Below are 22,025 nucleotides of genomic sequence, written 5' to 3' on the forward strand. Positions count from 1 at the left end.
GAGTGTGTCTGCCTCCCGAACAGTGTTAGGTAGATTGTTCCAGAGTTTGGGTGCTAAATAGGAAAAGGATCTGCCGCCCGCAGTTGATTTTGATATTCTAGATATTATCAAACGGCCAGAGTTTTGAGAAAGCAGCGGACGTGGAGGACTATAATGTGATAAGAGCTCACTCAAGTACTGAGGTGCTAAAGCATTCAGGGCTTTATAAGTAATTAGCAAGATTTTAAAATCTATACAAAGTTTAATAGGGTCACTATTTAACACATCACTAACCCAGAGTATTAAAACGTCACAGTATAACCTGTCCTGTATCATTTTTGCTTCTGACATGTATTATACTTCATGTCATGTGGCTTTTTAAGGAGTGATAAGTGAGTGCTTTTCTAAACAATCATTGAAAAGTCACCAATCAGACGACTTAAAAAAAATAATAAAAAGAGGCCATGCAAACTTAAGGATGTCTTAGGTGTGGGATCGTTTGACTGGACCAACGTCTTGGCAACACGCTTACAACCACTCAGAACACTTTAGTAACTGCATGTACAAATATATTAGAATATACAAGTATCAGAATATACAAATGGGAAAAAATATATTTTTTGTTGTTGTCCTATTTTTACTTCATTAGGTAAAATGGTCCAGAGAAAACTATCACCACAGTCTCAGCTCACCATACTCTCTTCGCCTGGCATCTGCAGATGCAGCAGGGAAGATTATTGTGTGGGATGTGGTGAGTGGTATGGCACACTGTGAGATCCAGGAACACACCAAACCTATTCAGGGTAAGAAGCCTATTTACTAAGTTTGTGTTAAAATAAACTCTGTGCTCTGAGTAAAATAGACCTTTATTTAGACCACTAGTCAAAATTAGTGAATTGTATTTATCATGAACTTTAGAAATTACTTCTGTAGACAGATATAAATTGTCTACATATGGACTTTTTACATCAATTTATATATCAAATACTATATATGCATCTGTTTAAATAACAATGGCAGTTATGAATTTAGTGCGGAAGAAAGTAGTTACACACACAAGAGACATTCTTTGGTTTTTCTTTATTTTATTTAAATATTTGTTCAGTTGATATTGCTCTCTCAGTTGTGCAATACAGTATTAGTAGGACCAGCACAGTACCTGTGGCACTTGGCCTGTGTCCTCTTGCCTATGGCCAAATCAGTGCCGTAATAAAGTAAAGGCATATCACACTCTTGCTCATTTCATATATTATGGTCTTTTGCATAAAGAAAATGAAGCTTGCTATAGGACCATTTAGATATGTTATTTCAAGCACATCTTCAACTGAAATTCTCATTACCATAATAATTTTTATTTTTAATAGCCATGATTTCCATTTTTGTGGTGATTTTCATTAAATAATCATTACTGTACTGCATTACATCAAAAAATACTGTAAGGCAATTCTAAATATATTTTTTATATAAATTAGTAATTTGTTAAAGGCAGTGCAGTATAAACTACCTTAGAAACATATGGGGCCAAGCTTTTAGTTTACTATATTATTATTATTATTATTATTGTTATTTCCAAATTGGAGAGTGTCACAGCACTATGATGGGAACAGGAAAATGATGAAGTTTGGCACACTTGTAGTGATGGTCATATATAGTGATCTGACTAGCTTTGGGGTCTCTAGGACCAACTCTATAGCGCCACCACCAGTTCAAAAATGCAACATTTATATAGTAATAACTCTTCGACCCCTTACTCTAGAAAAATGTAACTTAGTACACCTGATTCTTCTCTTCATGCTGATTCCATTCTATTGCTTACATTAAAACTCATTTTTAAAAGTACAGTATTCAGTTTTTTCACTACTCCTTCAAATTGCTATACCTTCGGGGCTTGGCCCCATATTGCTGCTAGCAGCTACAGTTAGGTCCATATATATTTGGACACTGACATAATTTTAATAATTTTTGCTCTGTATGCCACCAGAATAGAATTAAAATGAAACAATCAAGATGAAATTGAAGTGCAGACTTTAAGCTTTAGTTCAGGGGGTTGAACAAAAATATAACATAAAATGCTTAGGAATTACAACCATTTTTATACACAGACCCCCATTTTCAGGGACTCAAATTAGGGCTGCACGATATATCGCATGCGATATTTAATGCGCATCTTGTCAGTAAAGCCGTTCTGTAATCAGCGGTAATTTCCATCACGTGTGTGATTTCACATGGAGCTGCATTTACCACACAGAGCCGTTGTTCACTGACAAGCTGCACAAAACCACGCTGATAATGAATGTGGATTTGCGCAGCTTGTCAATGAACAACGGCTCTGTGTGGTAAATGCAGCTCCATGTGAAATCACGCACGTGATGGAAATTACCGCTGATATGCGATATATCGTGCAGCCCTAACTCAAATGTAATTGGACAAATAAATATAATCATGAATAAAATGTTCATTTTTAATATTTTGTTGAGCATCCTTTGCAGGCAATGACTGTCTTAAGTCTGGAACTCATGGACATCACCAAAGACTGGGTTTTGTGATGCTTTTCCAGGCCTTTACTGCAGCTGACTTCAGTTGTTGTTTATTTGTGGGTCTTTCTGCCTTTAGTTTGTCTTCAGCAAGTGAAATACATGCTCAATCAGGTTGAGATCAGGAGACTGACTTGGCCATTGCACAATAATCCTTTTTTTTTTTTTTTACCTTCAAAAACTCCTGGGTTGCTTTTGCTGTATGTTTTGGGTCATCGTCCATATGTGCTATGAGGCACTGTCCAATCAACTTTGCTGCATTTGGCTGAATCTGGGCAGACAGTATTTCCCTATATACTTCAGAATTCATGCGGCTGCTTCTGTCTTCTGTCACGTCATCAATAAACACCAGTAAACCAGTGCCACTGGAACCCATGCCATCACACTGCTCGACCATGTTTCACAGATGATGTTGTATGCTTTTGATCAGAGCTGTTCCAAGCCATTTCTATTTCCATTTTTTCTTCCTGTCATTCTTGTGCAGGTTGATCTTAATTCCAGCCATCCAAAGAATGCTTTTCCAGAAGTGGTCTGGCTTTTTAGATGTTTTTTGGCAAAGTCTAATCTGGCCTCGTTTGCACCTTGTGGTGAACCCTCTGTATTTGCTCTCGTGAAGTCTTCTCTTGATTGTAGACTTTTACAGTGACACGTCTGCCTCCTGAAGAATGTTCTTCACTTGACTGGATGTTGTGAAAGTGTTTTTCTTTACCATGAAGAGGATCCTCCGATCATCCACCACTGTTGTCCTCCATAGACGTCTGGGCCTTTTTATGTTGCTGAGCTCACCAGTGCATTCTTATTTTCTCAGAATGTAACAAACTGTTGATTTGGCCACTCCTAATGTTCCTGCTATCTCTCTGATGGATCTGTTTTGTTTTTGAAGCCTAACGATTGTCTGTTTCACCTGCATGGAGAGCTCCTTTGACTGCATGATGTTGGTTCACATCAATAGCTTCCAAATGCAAATGGAAAACTTAGAATCAACTCCAGACCTTTTACCTTCTTAATTGATGTAGATATAATGAATTAATAGCCCATATCTGTCCATGAAATGGCTTTTGAGTCAACTGTCCAATTACTTATGGTCTCTTAAAAAAGGGGTGAGGTACATATTGAAGAGCTGTAATTCCTTAACCTTTCCTCCAATTGTGATGAGAATACCCTAATTAAAGCTCAGAGTGTGCACTTTAAGCCCATATTCATTATATAATTGTAACTTAAATATGTTTTGGTTAATAGCCAAAATAATAAAAATTGTGTCTGTGTCCAAATATATACAGGTGCTGGTCATATAATTAGAATATCATCAAAAAGTTGATTTATTTCACTAATTCCATTCAAAAAGTGAAACTTGTATATTATATTCATTCATTACACACAGACTGATATATTTAAAATGTTTCATCAAAAATCATCAAAATTAAAAGAAATAAACATTTGAAATATATCAGTCTGTGTGTAATGAATGAATATAATATACAAGTTTCACTTTTTGAATGGAATTAGTGAAATAAATCAACTTTTTGATGATATTCTAATTATATGACCAGCACCTGTGTGTGTGTGTGTGTGTGTGTGTATATATATATATATATATATATAATATACAGTATCTCACAGAAGTGAGTACACCCCTCACATTTTTATAAATATTTTATTATATCTTTTCATGTGACAACACTGAAGAAATTACACTTTGCTACAATGTAAAGTAGTGAGTGTACAGCTTGTATAAAAGTGTAAATTTGCTGTCCTCTCAAAATAACTCAACACACAGCTATTAATGTCTAAACCGCTGGCCACAAAAGTGAGTACACCCCTAAGTGAAAATGTCCAAATTGGGCCCAAAGTGTCAATATTTTGTGTGGCCATCATTATTTTCCAGCACTGCCTTAACACTCTTGGGCATGGAGTTCACCAGAGCTTCACAGGTTGCCACTGGAGTCCTCTTCCACTCCTCCATGAGGACATCATGGAGCTGGTGGATGTTAGAGACCTTGCGCTCCTCCACCTTCCGTTTGAGGATGCCCCACAGATGCTCATGCTTGGCCAGTCCGTTACCTTTACCCTCAGCTTCTTTAGCAAGGCAGTGGTCATCTTGGAGGTGTGTTTGGGGTCGTTGGTTTGGTATTCATGTTGGAATACTGCCCTGCGGCCCAGTCTCCGAAGGGAGGGGATCATGCTCTGCTTCAATATGTCACAGTACATGTTGGCATTCATGGTTCCCTCAATGAACTGTAGCTCCCCAGTGCCGGCAGCACTCATGCAGCCCCAGACCATGACACTCCCACCACCATGCTTGACTGTAGGCAAGACACACTTGTCTTTGTACTCCTCACCTGGTTGCCGCCACACACGCTTGACACCATCTGAACCAAATAAGTTTATCGTGGTCTCATCAGACCACAGGACATGGTTCCAGTAATCCATGTCCTTAGTCTGCTTGTCTTCAGCAAACTGTTTGCAGGCTTTCTTGTGCATCAGAGGAAGAGGCTTCCTTCTGGGATGACAGCCATGTAGACCAATTTGATGCAGTGTGCGGCGTATGGTCTGAGCACTGACAGGCTGACCCCCCCACCCCTTCAACCTCTGCAGCAATGCTGGTAGCACTCATACGTCTATTTCCCACACAACCTCTGGATATGACGCTGAGCACATGCACTCAACTTTGGTCAACCATGGCGAGGCCTGTTCTGAGTGGAACCTGTCCTGTTAAACCACTGTATGGTCTTGGGCACCGTGCTGCAGCTCAGTTTCAGGGTCTTTGCAATCTTCTTATAGCCTACGTCATCTTTATGTAGAGCAACAATTCTTTTTTTCAGATCCTCAGAGAGTTCTTTGCCATGAGGTGCCATGTTGAACTTCCAGTGACCAGTATGAGAGAGTGAAAGCAATAACATCAAATTTAACACACCTGCTCCCCATTCACACCTGAGACCTTGTAACACTAATGAGTCACATGACACCGGGGAGAGAAAATGGCTAATTGGGCCCAATTGGGCCCAATTTGTACATTTTCACTTAGGGGTGTACTCACTTTTGTGGCCAGCGGTTTAGACATTAATGGCTGTGTGTTGAGTTATTTTGAGGGGTGAGCACATTTACACGGTTATACAAGCTGTACACTCACTACTTTACATTGTAGCAAAGTGTTATTTCTTCAGTGTTGTCTCATGAAAAGATATAATAAAATATTTACAAAAATGTGAGGGGTGTACTCGCTTCTGTGATATACTGTATATACATGGACATAGCTGTGTATTTTTTTATTGATATTGATACTTGTGTATATTGATACCCTGCATCAGATATGGACTGGCTGTGGGCTCAGGATGCTTCTCGTGATCTTCTTCTGGCTATCCACCCTCCCAACTATATTGTTCTGTGGAATGGAGACACTGGCACCAAGCTTTGGAAGAAGAGCTATGCTGAGAACATCCTGTCTTTCTCCTTTGACCCCTTTGAGCCCTCCAATCTGGCATGTATGTATTCTATCATATTATATGTGACCCTGGACCACAAAACCAGTCTTAAGTCGCTGGGGTATATTTGTAGCAATAGCCAAAAATACACTGTATGGGTCAAAATGATAGATTTTTCTTTTATGCCAAAAATCATTAGTATATTAAGTAAAGATCATATTCCATGAAGATATTTTGTAAATTTACTACTGTAAATATATCAAAATGGCTTTTTTTTTAGTAATATGCATTGCTAAGAATTCATTTGGACAACTTTAAAGGTGATTTTCTCAATATTTTGATTTTTTTGCACCCTCAGATTCCAGATTTTAAAATAGTTGTAACTTGGCCAAATATTGTATGATCCTAACAACCCATACATCAATGGAAAGCTTATTTATGCAGATTTCAGATGATGTATAAATCTCAGTTTCAAAAAATTGACACTTAAGATTGGTTTTGTGGTCCAAGGTCACATATTCATAATAGTACTTAGGGATGCACAGATACGGTTGCTGGAAGTGATATTTAAATTGCGAACAAATCTTTAGAATTTGGTCTTTCTCTTTGATTTGTATAAAGTGATTCTTTCACCTAGGACACTTTGCTTAAATCAATAAATCTTAACAAAACAATTATTATGCCAAACATTATATGATGTTCCACTTAGTCTAACTGTACTGTACTGAACCTTTCAGCATTGCTGATGTACTGGTTGCAGTATCTTTGTTCAGTACAAAATGGTATTGTGCATCACTAATAAAAGTTATTAGTATGGTGCACAATATATGGTGTAATGTAGTTTAATGAAGTAAATACCAATTTACTAAACTGTTTCTCTAATTTTTGCTATTTGTTCTTTTCTATGTCATAGTGCTAACCAGTGAGGGTATAGTGTTTATCACAGATTTCTCACACTCTAAACCGCCGGGAAGTGGAGGTAAGAAAGTTTACATCGCCAGTCCTCATTCCAGCCCTGCCCATAGCAAACCTGCTGCGGCTCAACCTACCGGTGCCAAAAAGGCTCTCAATAAGGTCAAAGTGCTCATCACCAATGAGAAACCCACGTAAGTTTAGCACAACCCAGAAGCACCACAGGATGTTTGACATTACATTATCATTGTTTTTTGTTTTTGTGAAAAACTGAATAATCCATGAAAAAATTATAGAAAATGTAAAATGTCCTGGAAAATCCTGTTCTCCTAGGCAACCCTCTACATTGTGAGTAAATCACTCACATATGCGACTAAATCTTCACTCTTGGTGACTAAATGATGTCTAATATTAGCCAATGGCTAATAAATTCTCAGATTTTACTTGCCAGTGTGTAAGTTGGAGGCTAAGTATAAGTTTAGCACAGATACAGTATATTTTCACTCTGACCGAGCGCTTCAGAGTTTCACTCTCCGTCAAGCGATCTGTGCTATTTTTCAGTTCATCTCAATGGATGCGCACCTGTGTTTGACGTACTGTGAACTCTAGTGTGAAGCACACGACTCGTCGTCACTTTTTGAGTGCTGAGAGAGCGAGAGAGAGTCTTATATACATGCAGAATTGACGTGCTACATGTAAACGATATTCTTTGTTGCATTTTCCTGTTAAAATAACGGAGTTCCTTTGGATTTTTTTTAACATTAATATGAGGTCCCCTAGCCTGCTTATGGTCCCCCAGTGGCTAGAAATGGCAATAGGTGTACTAACCATTCGGAGACATCCTGCTATAGCCGCTGAGTTGCAGCTTCTTCATCCGGATCAGATCCTGGGTCAAACTGAAAAGCTTGAACGACTGTGTGTCTATGAGCCATTGCAATACATCCACTGTCAACATTAGCGCATGGTAGCGCAAGCTGGTTAAGGCCACACACCCACCCTCCACCTTGCCCCGCCTCTCTCCTCCTCATTAGCATTTAAAGCTACAGACACAGAAATGGCACGTCCTAAGGAAAGCTCATTGTGGGACTGGCTCGTAGTGGCTGAAATTCTGCACCAAGGCTGAATTTCGAGAAAGAGACTTCAGATACAGTACTAGGGACCACTTAGGCGTATATAAAAGCATCCAAAAAAGCATCATGGGACCTTTAAGAACTGCCGGGTTTTCCGGTAGTGTGCAGAACTAATGCGCAGACGGCAATCTCATTGGCTGGTGCTCAGCTATTATCGTCCCTGTTTTGATTTCAGCGAATCAGTTAGAGCGAACGCACACAACCTGATTAATATTCATGAATCCAGCAGCTCATTAATCCCTTAGTGCTTTTTATATTGTTCTTATTAGTAGAATTCGTATTATTATTATTATTATTATTATTATTATCATCATCATTATTATTATTATTATTATTATTATCATTATTATTATCATCATCTTATCAGCATTATTGTTAGCTTTTTCCCTTTTTTTTTTTTTTTTTACAGAGGCATTAAATGACCAAAAAAGCACCACCACCAGTCCTAAATTCAATTAAAATGTTTACGCATTCGTACATGGTTACCAAATGTTAATTGTAATTACTAAAGTTATATCATTAAATAAGACTTGATTATCAAATCGTTCGATTGTCATGAGTTAACCCGTGATTAATCGCAACTTAATCGCAGATTTTTATTTGTTCTAAATGTACCTTAAATTAATACTTTTCAAGTTTTTAATACTCTAATCAACATGGGCATGGACAAATATGGATGCTTTATGCAATATAGGTTTATTATTAGTGAAACCATAGTCAACATAGAGCATGAAGTCTAGACATGTTTCAAAGGTCATAGATGTTTTTCAAATAACTTGTTCATGTCTATTAGACACATGAAAAAAGAAATACCAGGTTCCCATTACTAGTCAGACAATGGAATGCATATGAAATAGTGACTGAAACGCGACCCCTTAAGACTACATAACCAGCTCTCTCTTCCAAGATGTTAATCTGCACAAAAATCCTGATAATCATCTTTATTTATATAGAGCTTTTAACAATACAGATTGTTATACACATAAGATAATGATCATAACTGTGCTGTGATTTCGGCTATAGCCTACTTGCATGTAAAATTAGAGAAGCATCATAATATCTGTGTTTAACTGAAAGCGCTGCTCCTCTCTGCCGCTCGGTGAACAATGCAGACGCACAGGCGCCTTGTACGTATATATATATATTAGGGGTGTCCCCGACTAAGGATTTTCATAGTCGAATCGGAATTTTCGAATCTTGCTGATAGTTGACTGATAGTCGAATCATATGTTTGGGGGCGGGGCAAAATACATTACCAAGAGTCAAGTCAGACATTCGTCATAAATACTGACGTTAATACACAGGGAAAATGTGTAATGGACGCCTCACAGATACAAACGGAGTGAATAATGTTTTATGTTTTGATTAAAAGATAGTTAACATTAAACGTCAGCGAAACCCTAAGAACATTTTTTACAATAATGCTCTCATTATAACGTTATGTTTATGACAGTTATTAATGTTCTGCATTTCTGTTGTGAGCGGCATTATTTATACAACATAACGTTAATATAACAACTTATAGGCTATATGCACAAAACGCCCCGATGCATGAACGTGTCTGCTCCTTTTGCGGACGTGTTCTTGATGCAACAACGTGCAGAAACACGGGAACTAAACTCTAAAAATTCACAGCGTTTTATTATAATAGTGTTCTCATTATAATGTTATGTGTATATGACAGTCCCAGCCATAGTCATTAATAATCTGCATAGTTGTTTGTCCTGCTCGCGCTGCGCACAGTAGAGATAATCACTGTTCAATAAAGCGCTTTACTGCAGCGACTCAACCAAATGCATCTTATACGAGATAAATAATATATAAACGATGTATATACACTGGCTGAAATGTTTTGAAATCACTTGTATCCTACCTGATTCCGGTCCTTCACTCGTCATTTTGAGTCTTGTTAAAGTTTTAAATCCTTGCCGCCAAGATGCTCCTCTGTCGGTCAAGGATTATGGAAAGTGAAACTTAAATCTATAGGGGTGGTTGGATTTATTCACGCACGTTAAAATATTTATTTAAAGCTTTTTTTCTGTTCAGATTCTTATTTACAGCATTATTATAATAGGCTGTATATTAACTTATTGGGAGAAAACCAGTAGTTCTATGTGAAATCAGACATTGAGCACCCCCATATAGCCAAAATGGCATTATCATAACACCCCGCGAATATTCGACCGTGCGATTGGGAGTCGAATCAGTCTCCTCGAATCGAAGCATCGAATCGTCGACTATTCGGGGTCACCCCTAATAAATATGTGTGTGTATATATATATATATATATATATATATATATATATATATATATATATATATATATATATATATATATATATATATATATATATATATATATATATATATATTAGGTGTCAACGTTAACGCATGCGATTAATAAAAAAAAAATTAAAACACGTTAATATTTTTTAACGCAAATTAATCGCTTGATAAGGTTTGACCCCAACTTCTTGCAGTCATCGCAGGGCGGAGCGTTATCTATCATTGTGTGATGAGGGGACAGCACCAGTGTTGCCAGGGCAGTGGCACAAGTGGGCTATTTTGAAAATACAGTCGCGGTAAAAATTACAGAGCCGTGGTTTGCGTTTTTTTTAATGTACCGTGACCGCCCAAAGTGTATATAGACAAATAAAAATAAAAATAGATCCTTTTACTAATGTGTTTTATATTTGGAATGTATCCCTGGCAACTTAAGAACAGAGAGGCGGTTGTATCACAAACAACGTGAGTTTCAGCAGACCATACATGTTAAGGCTTTTACACAACAGAAATAAACATGACAACAGCCACTACAGATTATATTAGATAATAAATACACAATTACGATAGATATGGTCTGTATGTGTTTTTTTTTTTTTTTTAGTTGAATGTGTACATCTGAAATGCTAATTTGTGCAGTGATATAAAAGGTTATAAATAGCATATTTTAACAACAGTAAACGACCAAATTCCACATGTGATCGTAAAAGGAAGTTATTACAAACACTCAATGGTGGTTTGAAGTGAGTTCTGAGTAAAAGTGTACTATTAATCTCATAAATTGTCTTATGTAGCATGATGCTATTATTAGCTCTAATGCAGCTGCAGAACAGGTCCAGTTCTTCTTCATAATGCATTTTGTCATAATACTTCATGTAAGGTCGCAAGAAATGTTTTGTTGTATTTATTTAGAAATACTTTTGATAATAGTTGGGTAAATGTATACTGGGATTGAAGCGATGTGGCTTGGTAAACGTTTTATGGCCAGTATAAAGGCTGAAAATGGCTGAATAAAAACAAAAGAATAATGATAAAAGAATAATAACGATTATGTCTCATACCTGGGCGGAAGTGTGAAAGGTTCTGTTTCCTTAAACTAGTTTGCCATGCATTTCTTTTTCAACACATTTACAGGTAAATCCTAGTATTTTAAATTTGTGATTAATCATGATTAATCATAGTCCACGACTGTGATTAACGCGATTACATTTTTTAATCGATTGACAGCACTAATATATATATAGTATAGATATAAATGGTATATCAGTCTGGTGAGTAAACTAAAAAAAATTACTAGCCGATGGCGATTCAATTGCCAAGGTGCCTGTAGAGGGTTGCTAGGGGAAAAAACAACAACAATATTTTGTTTTTCTTTAACCAAAAATGAAAGTTTACCTCTTTAAATAGTGGAAAGTGCAATGTTCAAGGATGCATAGTTTTGAAGTGTGAGCAGGACCCCCCCACACACTTCAACCACCCATCTGAGGGTTGTCCCCCTAAAAATATGATTAAAAACCACACTGTGTATGGTAAATAACAATGTTTTATACTTTAAATAATTAATAAAAATAATTCATAGTTAATAAAAAATTAAATTCATAAAAAAACATTTTGAGTCTTCCCCTCCCTTGCCTCACAGTGCTTTGGTCCAAATGCCTGCTTTCCTCTTTTACATCACCTACACCAGGGTTCCTCAATAGGCAGCCCATGGGCCACATCCGGCCCGCAAGAGAAAAATATTTGGCCTGCGCTAATTTCAAATGATGTGGCTTGAAAATTCAAGCGCAGCATTAGAAAGCGACATTAACTTACATCGTGTCTACGTGTCTTGCTTTGTCGCGTCCAGTGTAGATACTATGTGACAGCAAAAACATGGCAAGTGTGAAATAAAGAAAAGTGGACACGGAAAAAAAAATTATTCAAATGTGAATGGACTGAACAGTTTTGAATGAGTGAGTGACTGATATCATCTTTGTTATGGATGTTTGTTCGCTGTGAGTTCACAGTTTTAACGTAAGTTTGCTTTAATTTATTTTCAAGATCTGAGGTAAAATATCTATTGTTGCTTTCACTACGGCTATAAACCTCACGCAAAATAATATTCAAACTCACATTAGACAATTTTAACATTGAATAAAGCACATAATCATTACCTGAGATTATCACTGTCATATTTTGTATGTTGTTCCTGCCGCGATGTTGTAGAAAATAAAAAACATTTCTAAAATAGAGTTTCGTGTTGCTTATTGTCACGTGTCGCTGTCATGGGTGGTTAGGACAAAAATTACATGGAAAAGATACTTTTTGTCGTGTCACGTCTGGTTGGGACACACGGCGTTACAGTTTGATCCTAACCAAAAAATAATTGAATCTGCAATTAGAGAAAGTGGAGAGAAGAGATCCAGTCTGGAGATGAGCAGGAACAGTTGATTTGTATGGCAGACATGGAGATACAGATTTTTTGTTTGTTAATTTGTTTTTAATATTCAACGGGCAAAGTTCCTCTGTATGCAAAAAATTTCATAATTGTTTGAACAAAACAAACTTCTGGGGGAAAAAATCTGAATATATATATATATATATATGTGTGTGTGTGTGTGTATGTGTATATATGTGTGTGTGTGTGTCTATGTATATATATGTGTGTGTGTGTATGTATATATGTGTGTGTGTGCGTATGTATATATGTGTGTGTGTGTGTGTGTAAAAAAGTGTATAGGCCTATTTTTTTGTTGTGAATGTCCCAACAGGATGTGAAAATTTCAGATAAATGTTCATGTTAATCATGTTCATGTAGATCGTTGTTTAAAATAGGTATATATTATCATAATATCGAAATATCAATCGATATACTCCTGTATTGAATCGTAATTGTATCGTAGAATTTTTTGAGGTATCGGCAAATATCGTATCGCTGGGTCTGAGAATTGATATCGTATCGTATCGTATCTTGATGAACCATCCGATTTACACCCCTAGTAGATGATGTATGAGCCATATTTACAAAAACAATTCAACACATCTGGCGAACTGATTCATTTTTCCTCACAAGCATTAATCAAACTTTTAAATACAATTTTGTTTCCTGGAAGACATATTAAAACCTATCCTTGATTCACAGAAATGTTATTGTTTTTTCGTGCAATATGCATCCTGCGATCAGTGAAGTTTGTCTCTCAATCCAATTGGCTATGCAAGAACATTTAGCATTGAACACCTTTGGATAAAGATACAAAGTTTTCTGATTTGTGATTTATAAATGTACATAACAGCAGTTTAGATAAACATAGAAACAGCCAGGATGAATTGATGTTTTAAATATGACCTGTCTATGTGTGTGTGTTTGTGTGCAGGGCTGAAGCAGTGACTCTTAATGACTGTCTCCAGCTGTCATATCTACCATCTAAGAGGAATCACATGTTACTGTTGTACCCCAGAGAAATCCTCATCCTAGACTTGGAGCTCAGTCAGACCGTTGGAGTGGTTGCCATCGAGCGCTCTGGTGTACCCTTTATACAGGTGTGTGTGAGGAGGGATTGTGAGAGTCTGCATTCCCGTTAGAGGGTGACACGGAAGTGCATTTTCAAACCTCTCCCGTCCCACTCCCACAAAAAAAAATCTCGTCCCGTCCCAATCACACGAAAAAAAACTGAGGGAAAATCCGGTCCCGTTCCACTCCTGGAAGAATTACTCCCATTCCCTCCCACTCCCGTTTTTTTTTATTTATTTATTTATTTTTTTTATTAATTTTATTTTTTTTCGGCCGAAATCTGTCAGTTAATTGAATAAAAACACAAAATGTAGTTTTTCGTTATTATATCGAACTGAAAGCCAGTTTATGCACAGTGTAGGCTACATTGCACACATTAAATTTTATGTAAATCATCCATGCTAACACACACGTTTTCTATTTGAATTTTGTTTTTTCATTTGAAAGTAGACATTTCACTCTCTATAGATAAATTTTTTCTATTCTTTCTAGAGTTTCGAAGTTTCTCGGTCAGAGACCTAACGCGCACCCTGTTTGCTTTAAAGCGCAACGTTTCGTTGTTATTCTACGGAGCCCTTTAAAGGACATTGTGGTGGGAAAAATTCAGGGTGAGTGGAAAAAATTCAGGGTGGGAGGAAAAAATAATTTTAAAATGTTTTGCGTTCTCTCGCAAAACTTTTGCGTTCCCTCGAGAAACTTTACTTTCTCTCGCAGTGGTTACAGCTCGAATGTTCACAATGGAGCGGTTCATAGAGTTTTATTTTGAACTTGGACTCAAAGTAATACAGTCAGTGCTTATTTCGAGGCACGGTTTATTAATAACCTTATTAATAATATTACTATTAATAAAGCAGAATATGAACGCAACGCCCTGCACGTTAAGCCTTTTCCTCCCCATAGAAAACGCTTAAGGTATGCTATAATGAAAGGTTCATGCAGCTCATATGTTCACAATGGAGCGGTTCATAAAGTTTTTATTTTGAACTTGGACTCAAGTATAAAGAAATACAGTCAGACAGTGGTTAGTTCAAGGCACGGTTTTGGGACATTCTAAAACGCTTTAAAGTGGCTTAATGTATTAAAACAGTGACATTAGGACCAAATTCGATAATAATAAATACTAATAAAATTGTTAGGCTTATATTAATAACCTTATTAATAATATTACTATTAATAAAGGAGAATAGCCCAGAATATGAATGCAACGGATTTGGTATTTTTAAATCACCGTGAACATACGAGCTGTAACCACTGCAAGCTGTAAAGTAAACAAGAAGAATTTGTCCGAACTCAAATGGTTTTGCGAGGGAATGCAAATATCTTTGCGAGAGAACGCAAAACATTTGAAAAATATTTTTTCCTCCCACCCTGAATTTTTTCCACTCTCCCCGAATTTTTCCCACCACAATGTCCTTTAAAGGGCTCCGTATTATTCTGAGTGTACACAAATAAATGAGTCTTTACAGATTCGAAAGATGTATTAGGCTACTTTTATCTGTATGACCAAAAATTACGGAGATTTTAAGAGCAAGTGAGCGCACCGGCGCCTGTCCTGCAACGAGCGCGCTATTCAGCTCCACTCTCCACTAGCGCACATTTCTCCAGGGTAACATCATATTGAGCGGCCATGTAAAGTTGCTACTACATACATATTTGTATGGTGTACATACATATTTGAGGTCGATGAATGATTGTGTATTACCACATAGACCAGCCGTTAACGATCTGTCCGTCACGGACTGCGTCATTCACTTAACCAGCCACACCAAAGCAAACAGGAGGAGAGCGAGACAGGGCAACTAGAATTGAGTTCAGAATTAAAATATACAGTTTATAGTTTATTTATATAAAATATATATTTGTGTATAAAGTTGGGTATCATTACTATTCCCGGTCCCGCCCACTCCCGATGACATTTTTTCCTGTCCCGTCCTAATCACGTGATTCGTAGGGATTTTGTTTCCCATCCCCATCCCATCCTGGATTCCTGTGACCCGTGGGATTCCCCGAAAAAATGTCAGCCTCTAATTCCCATTACAGAAAGGGTGCCTTTTTCAGTTTAAAGTCATTTAAACTGAAACAAAACAAAAAAATCACATATTTTTGCTTATTTAACTGCATTGTGCCATCTGAACAATTGTTAGAAAATGTGATCCGTACTGAACCAAACACATACAGAGCTCTTGGTACATGACACAAATGCTGTAAATGCATATCTTGTCCTATGCAGAACCAAAGTTCAGAACCGTAGTCATTTTTAGAAGAATGTGTTGTAGTATATACTGTGTATATATATAATATTATTATTATTATTTTTTTTTTTTATCCACCATGAGCACTGTGGTCTTTAACAAAAATCATGCCACACAAATAGCATTCCTCAATTCAAGCACATGGAAGATGTGACTCTTTTCTCCTCCTGCTGAAAATGAGCGGAAATGTGTAAAGGCACACTGAGACTGCTTGCTTCTGACATCTCATTCCCAGCACTTCTTCAAACAGACAGGAGAAGTGCTTTTCAGAGATAATGTCAAACAGACAGAATAATAACATAACTATGAATAAGGATGAAGCATATATGGTTGATATTGTCAACAGACTATGTGGTCACAATTATAAATATAGGACCACTGATATAAACAACTCACATTTTATATGTACAATAAGCAGAATAATTGCAACAACAACAAAAATGGAGATGAGGTGTCGGTCAAGTAAGAAGCAATATTTAACCCATAGCAACGCTTTGACAAGAACGTCACAAATAGTCAGATAAAAATAAATGATAAATAAATTACTTTCGAGTGATTCGTTATAAAAGTGTGCATCATATTTGCTAAACACGGAGGTTTGAACGTGTTTGATGCATTAGAACAGACCTCATTTGTTCTCACGCCTTCTCGCACATTTGAGCATGTTTTTTTTTTCCTTTTAATGGCAATTGGCAAACACACTTCCAGGTACATAGCGCCACCTACTGCATGACCCCTGCATGACAGCTGACATAAAATAAAGGTTTGGGCTTAGGATAGCCGATACCGTTCAGTTATAAAAGAAAATCCTTAATCGGCCCTGATAATGATTCTTGAGATAGGCTCAAGACATCCCTACACACATACAAGGGTAACACTTTATTTTGATAGTCCACTTTAGACATTCTACTAACTTTACAACTACATGTCAACTAGCAGTCATTAGAGTAATAGTAGACTGTCTGCTTAATTTTACGCTTTATTTTGATGGGTCCACAACATACAACATACAACATACTGACTGTCAACTTATTCTGCAAACCCTAAACCTAACCTAACAGTCTACTCTGAGAGATAGAAGACATGTAGTTGCAAATTAATGAGAATTAGTTGACATGTAGTTGTAAAGTTACTTATAGTTAGTATTATGTCTAAAGTGGACCATCAAAATAAAGTGTAACCCATACAAGCACTCTCTATGTGGTCAATGTACTGTATGTCTGTGTATGTTTGTAGTGAGCATGCACATGCACATACTAAGTCTCGTTCACAGACATCTGACTCAGTGCTCATATGTGATCTTTTTTTATCTTTATCATTTTACCATTTCATATTTTCACAGTAAAAGTTGGCATTATTTGTTTACTGGTGTTCAAAATCATTTACACATATGTATGGTATATGTGGGATACAAATGGCACTTGTTTTTAAGATTGACCTATTTACATGTGATTTCTCGAGCACGTTTGTGTATTAGATAAAGTCAGTGCATCTTTCTTCTAATCTGTATTTTGGTGAGGTTTTTGTGTGCATTAAAATGCATGCACACACACACATTAAGTGTTATAAAGCACTTGTCAGGAAGGCAATTTGCATGACTGATGGTGCAGCTGCAAGCACTCATACTCTCAGTCTAGGCTGACCGTGAGAGACTGGCATAAGCCAGTAACATGCACAAACAGTAAAAGCTCACAAATTTGCTCTAGTTTTTCCATTACCAGAACCTAGATTTAAATTTGTTTTTAAAATTCAGTATACATAGAAACAGTGGTATGTGTATAAACAGGCCAATTTGAATATGAAAAACCGATATTTACTTTTTATTTACTCATTACTGATTATTTAGGCACATATGGGGGCTTTTTTCTAAATGAATCAAAAGTAAATTTCCCTCTCAGCAACTATCAACAATAATATTGTGGTCAATAAAACAAAATGTACTTGAGTTATAATTAATATTGAATGACATTGTGTACAAAACATAAAGTTCCTTTTTTTTTTTTTTTTGGTATCTGTCAGTCTGAGACGTGGTTGTCATTATGCGCTGGTACTGGTTTGTATGTGTCTTGCTCAAACAAGCTCAAATTTCATTGGACAATGTGAAGTGGAGTGGTCTTATTCATAAAACAGTTGAAAAAAACACAGCCACTGTCTGTTTTCTTTTAATTTTTCTCTCTGACAAACATGAAATGACTAAAATAGATGTCACATTAAGCAGCGTTGTATACAGTGCCTTGTGAAAGTATTCGTACCCCTTCAGGGATCAATGCTAAGGATTTTTTTCTACTGGTCCGGCCAGTGGTTCAAATTTATACTTGCCCTGCCATCATTTTCACTGGCCCTGCCACAAAAAATAAAATAGTTGCTGTTATCATTGTTTTTGATCTGTTATCTTGTAATCTAATAAATAAGCTTTTATGACACCAATATTTTAGATATCAATTAAATTTTACAGTTCTCTATTTCAATTTCAATACCACAGCAAAAATCACTAGCCAAAAATAAACATAAATATAAAGTTTAAACATTATTAACGACAAGTGACAATCAGTAACTAAGAACAAATGAACAAATTACAAGCATTACCACAAATAAACATTGGCCTATAGCACAAAGATAGAAATTAAATGATGCTTTTGGTTTTTATGTTTTGTAGATGTTCAGGTACAGAAATCGAAAAATCACATATAAAATAACATTGCTCTGTGTTGCACCTTGATTTTTCATAGCCATTTGAAATTGTAATCATGGATTAATCCACAAAAAAAAAAAAAAAAAAACCTGTGCAATATTTGATTTATATTAGACTGTATAATTTCAAAATCAGAAGCAAAAACAGAATGACCCAACGTTAGCTTTGTGAAATTATGCTAACGTTACATAAAACATCGACACTAAACGGAAACAGCAGACGGGCTGAGTGAGACGCAATTTCACTCTCTGACAGCAGGCGGCGCTTATGGAACAGTGATACAGCGTTTCCTTGGTTACCACTGTAAATACAGCAGCGCTGCGCATATTAATTTAATATGCATTATACGGAGACAAGATGAAAAGAAAACACCATTTCTGAAAACAGCCAATTCCCCTCAGAAACACGCTTAATTAAAATTCAATATTTGGATTTTCTTCCTATATTTCGTGCATCGTGAACAGTGATCTTGTTCTGCCAGCGTTTTCTCCTGTTTGCCCGTTCAGGCGGCTCACACGTGTCAAGTAGCCTACTGAAAGGAGTTGTCTTTCGTGCGCAATTGCTTTTTAATCGCTTGAATTTTTAAATTAACAAGGCTTAAAAATGCATGCAAATGATAAACTTTCGTGACGACGCTGAAGTGGCCTGATCGGGCAAGCGACAAATCCATCAACTGCCCCGGACGTCCTTCATGCAGGCCCCGGGCCATCGGGCAGTCCTTATTGTCAAGCCCTGCCCTTCATTTTTTTTTTTCGAATTTATGTTGCTGCCATTTTATTTTATTTTATTTTATTTTATTTTATTTTATTTTATTTTATTTTATTTTATTTTATTTTATTTTATTTTATTTTATTTTATTTTATTTTATTTTATTTTATTTTATTTTATTTTATTTTATTTTATTTTATTTTATTTTATTTTATTTTATAATTTTAATTTTTTCCACATCAGTCCACACTCCATACACCATAATGGCAAAGCAAAAAACAGATTTGTAACAACTTAGCATATTTATTCAAGGAAAACATGAAGTACGTACATTGCATAAGTATTCAAACCCTTCTTAGTTGGAGCACTTTTACTTTCTCAAATGTTTTTGGGTATTATGCGACAAGCTCTGCACATCAGCATATGGCAATTATCTCCCATTCTTCTCCTCACCTCTCAAGCTCTGTCAGGTTGGATGTGGGCTGACAGACATTTTCAGGTTTCTCCAGAAATGTTCAGTTGGGTTCAAGCCCAGGTCTGACTGAGCCATTCAAGGAAATTCACAGAGTTGTCCCTAGGCCACACTTGCATTGTCTTAGTGTGTGCTTAGAGTCATTGTCCTGTTGGAAGGTGAACCTTCTGCCCAGTCTGAGGTTCTAAATGTTTGGGACTAGGTTTACATTAAGGCTATCTCTATATTTTGCTGTGTTGAGGTTTCCTTCTACTCTCACGAGTCCCCCAGTCCCTGCCGCTGAAAAGTACCCCCACAGAATGAGTCTGCTACCACCTCACTTTACTGATGAGATGGTTCTACACAAGTGATGAGCAGTGTCTACTCCTTTTAATGTTTTTTTTTTTTTTTTATATGCTATATATGCACGTCACATACAAATATGTAGGGCTGGGCGATATATCGAATGCGATTATCATGCTCATCTCGTCAGTAAAGCCGATTCCATGATTAGCGGTAAATCTCTATCACTTGCTTTCAAATGGAGCGGCATTTAATACACAGAGCCATAAGATCACTGACAAGCTATGCAATATCACGTTCATTATCGAAGGAGATTCATCTGCGTTCATTATCGCAGATGAATCACCTTTATATTATTTGTGTTTAAATAATTTGGTCCCACTTTATATTAGGTGGCCTTAACTACTATGTACTTACATTTGAATTAATCATTTAGTACAATGCACTTATTGTGTACATACATGTTTTTACATTGTACTTATATTTTTTAAAATACCTATATGTAATTACATCTGTAATTCATTTCTGTAATTACATTTATAATTACACTGTTGACCCATCCCTTACACCTTAACCCACCATTAAACCTACCCATACCACCAAACCTGTCCGTAACCTTACCCGTATCCCACCTCAATAGCAGCAATAGTGCTTTGCAATACAGTATGAACACAATAAGTACATTGTACTTATTTTTTATGTAAGTACGTAGTAATTAAGGCCACCTAAAAAAAAGTGTGATCAATAATTTGTATTATTTGCACTAATATTTGTGCCTTTGGTGCCACTGAGACGTTTTTGGAAGACTGTACATTTTAGGAATTTATATGATTTATATGAAACATTGAGGCTAATGCTTTTTTGTCTTGTTTACAGGTGATTCCTTGTGCCCAGAGAGATGCTCTTTACTGCCTCCACGAGAACGGTTGCATCACACTGCGTGTGTGCCGTTCCACAACACCTTCTCCTAATGAAACAGGCAAGACAGGTTTTGTTTCTTTCTATCCTTCCATCTGTGGGTAGGGCATATAAGTATTTTTTTCACCACAATAAAGGTGTGCGTATTACAGTATACAGGTGCTGGTCATATAATTAGAATATCATCAAAAAGTTGATTTATTTCACTAATTCCATTCAAAAAGTGAAACTTGTATATTATATTCATTCATTACACACAGACTGATATATTTCAAATGTTTATTTCTTTTAATTTTGATGATTAGAGCTTACAGCTCATGAAAGTCAAAAATCAGTATCTCAAAATATTAGAATATTTACATTTGAGTTTGAATAAATGACCATCCCTACAGTATAAATTCTGGGTATCTCTTGTTCTTTGAAACCACAATAATGGGGAAGACTGCTGACTTGGCAATGATCCAGAAGACGAACATTGACACCCTCCACAAAGAGGGTAAGTCACAGAAGGTCATTACTGAAAGGTGTGGCTGTTTAGAGAGTGCTGTATCAAAGCATATTAAATGCAAAGTTGACTGGAAGGAAGAATTTGGGTAGGAAAAGGTGCACAAGCAACAGGGATGACCGCAAGCTTGAGAATACAGTCAAGCAAAGCCGATTCAAACACTTGGGAGAGCTTCACAAGGAGAGAACTGAAGCTGGAGTCAGTGCATCAAGAGTCACCACGCTCAGACGTCTTCAGGAAAAGGGCTACCAAGCCACTTCTGAACCAGAGACAACGTCAGAAGCATCTTACCTGGGCTGTGGAGAAAAAGAACTGGACTGTTGCTCAGTGGTCCAAAGTCCTCTTTTCAGATGAAAGTAAATTTTACTTTTCATTTGGAAATCAAGGTCCCAGAGTCTGAAGGAAGAGTGGAGAGGCACAGAATCCATGTTGCTTGAAGTCCAGTG

The 22,025-nt window shown here is 36.7% G+C and overlaps 1 protein-coding gene across 2 annotated transcripts in view; it reads left to right on the plus strand.

The window, feature by feature from the left end:
- Positions 1-22,025, plus strand: part of wdr11 (WD repeat domain 11) — a 170,055-nt gene that overhangs the window by 16,044 nt on the left and 131,986 nt on the right. For both annotated transcript variants that reach the window (XM_058795162.1, XM_058795163.1), the window contains 5 exons: positions 629-782; positions 5,822-5,995; positions 6,849-7,041; positions 13,614-13,779; positions 21,033-21,135. In XM_058795162.1, coding sequence (XP_058651145.1) covers positions 629-782; positions 5,822-5,995; positions 6,849-7,041; positions 13,614-13,779; positions 21,033-21,135 — 790 coding nt within the window. The remainder of the gene's footprint in view (positions 1-628; positions 783-5,821; positions 5,996-6,848; positions 7,042-13,613; positions 13,780-21,032; positions 21,136-22,025) is intronic.

This window comes from Onychostoma macrolepis, chromosome 13 (assembly GCF_012432095.1).
Source record: "Onychostoma macrolepis isolate SWU-2019 chromosome 13, ASM1243209v1, whole genome shotgun sequence".
NCBI lineage: Eukaryota > Metazoa > Chordata > Actinopteri > Cypriniformes > Cyprinidae > Onychostoma > Onychostoma macrolepis.